General features: G+C 40.4%; 1 protein-coding gene across 1 annotated transcript; it reads left to right on the top strand.

Moving 5' to 3' along the window:
• The first annotated feature begins 285 nt into the window (after positions 1-285).
• On the top strand, positions 286-1,786 carry LOC149250056 (xyloglucan endotransglucosylase protein 1-like). Its single transcript, XM_089456382.1, has 4 exons — positions 286-644; positions 771-871; positions 964-1,157; positions 1,243-1,786. Exons 1-4 carry the CDS (start codon positions 476-478, stop codon positions 1,601-1,603), a joined length of 825 nt encoding a protein of 274 aa, XP_089312508.1. The 5' UTR covers positions 286-475; the 3' UTR covers positions 1,604-1,786.
• Positions 1,787-1,997: the final 211 nt, after the last annotated feature.

Genomic DNA, 1,997 nt, shown 5'->3' with positions numbered 1-1,997 from the left:
CCGGTTGTATACGTGTCACTGCCTTGCTTGGATTGTTCTCAGATAGTTCCTTCATCCATGGTATTCAATCTGGGTGGCTGGATAGCCATTGCTCAGGCTTTGGTGTATGGGATGAGATAAGATACGCCCATGTTTTCCACACAAAGGTAAGTCAAACACGGCAATCAATCACTCAATGTCCGCCTGTCTGGCTGCAGCTGTATACCTCTCATTGTTTCCTTCGCTCCCTCGTTTCGTTACAATGCCCACTGCCATTTCTTTTCTATATAAAACCCAATCGAGCGTCATTCCCAAACCATATATCCCCACAGCTATTTGAGCCTAATACTTGTTTCTTTACTCATTCATTGCACTATTCTTTCTTTGCGCAAGTACATCTCGAGCTATTCTAACCCTATCCTTTGTTGTGCTCCTTGCATTAATCGGCATTTGGGTCTCAAATTAAAGCTCCTTTATTTCTATTAATCCATAATTTATGGAGATGGGCAATTCCCTCCTCTTTCTTTTCTTATTAATCTCATCGAGTCTTCTTGTAATTGTTTCTGCAAATTTCTACAACGACGTCGACATCACATGGGGCAATGGTCGTGGTAAAATCCTTGAGAATGGCCAACAACTGCAGCTTACTCTGGATCGCACTTCAGGTAATATTGGGTAAATTTGGTTTCGTGGCATCATCCTCTGTTCTTTTCTTATTTTATCTTCATCTATATTTAGTATACTACATGTAGACATCTTAGTCCTTCCCTTCTTCCTTTTCTTGATAGCAGGTTCTGGATTTCAATCCAAGAATGAGCATCTGTTTGCTAAAATTGATATGAAAATCAAGTTGGTACCTGGCAACTCTGCAGGCACAGTTACGGCCTATTATGTATGTATTATCTAACTCTGCTCTGCCCTGCCCAAAATATATCTATATCTTATACCATGCTAATATGATGCTGATCTTATGCCCCATTACAGCTGTCGTCTCAAGGTCCCAAACACGACGAAATAGACTATGAATTTCTTGGCAACCTCTCTGGAGATCCTTATATTATGCACACAAATATCTTCGCTCAAGGCCTTGGCAATCGTGAGCAGCAATTCTACTTGTGGTTCGACCCAACCCTGGCTTTTCACACTTACTCCGTGCTCTGGACACCGAATCAAATTATGTATGTATTCCAATTACTCATCCATCCATTCAATATAATACGATATAATCTCTCAAAATAACAAAAACACATATTTGTTATTCAGATTTTCCGTGGACGGGATTCCTGTTCGTGTTTTTAAAAACAGGGAGACAGAGTTGGGTAAAATAGATAGCAATTATCATTATCCGAACAGCCAAGCGATGAGTATGTACTCCAGCCTTTGGAATGCAGAAGATTGGGCAACCAGAGGTGGCCTCGTCAAGACAGACTGGAGTAAAGCCCCCTTTCTTGCATCCTTCAGCAACTTCAGTGCTGCTACTTCTTCTTCCAACTTCGCCGGAGAGGAGGCTTTGGACTCGAACCAAGAGCAGAAGCTTCAGTGGGTGCGAAAGAACTACATGATCTACGATTACTGTGCAGACACAAAGAGGTTCCCCCAGGGGCTACCCGCAGAATGCAAATGAGCACTCTTGACTCATCTTCATTGTCTGATTGATGTATTTTAGATGCCGTGTCCTTACAACCATTCTTTCCTTCCTTGTATTCTGTTCTCTGGCATTCATTCTGTCACTGTTTTCCAGTGCATAGATTTCTGCATAATTATTTTATGTTTTACAATATCAATGTTTATAAGCTGATGGTGATACTATTGTTCTTTATGTGTCTGTAACTGAAAATTGATTCACATGATTAATCCAACTTATGAAGCACCAAAACCTTTGACCGAGTTGGTATATATCAATGTCCTTTGCCCCAAAGTTGCGAATATATTTCTAAGGTGGATAATGAATCTCTTCTTTCTGTTTCTATAGTTAAAATTTGATTCCTCAGCAATTGTCCAGCCTTAAAATTAATTAC

The sequence above is a fragment of the Pinus tabuliformis genome, chromosome 7 (assembly GCF_031772625.1).
Source record: "Pinus tabuliformis cultivar Carrire ecotype Pingquan chromosome 7, CPIR1, whole genome shotgun sequence".
NCBI lineage: Eukaryota > Viridiplantae > Streptophyta > Pinopsida > Pinales > Pinaceae > Pinus > Pinus tabuliformis.
Note: the sequence above shows the minus strand (reverse complement) of the source record. Positions and strands in the feature narration are given on the sequence as shown.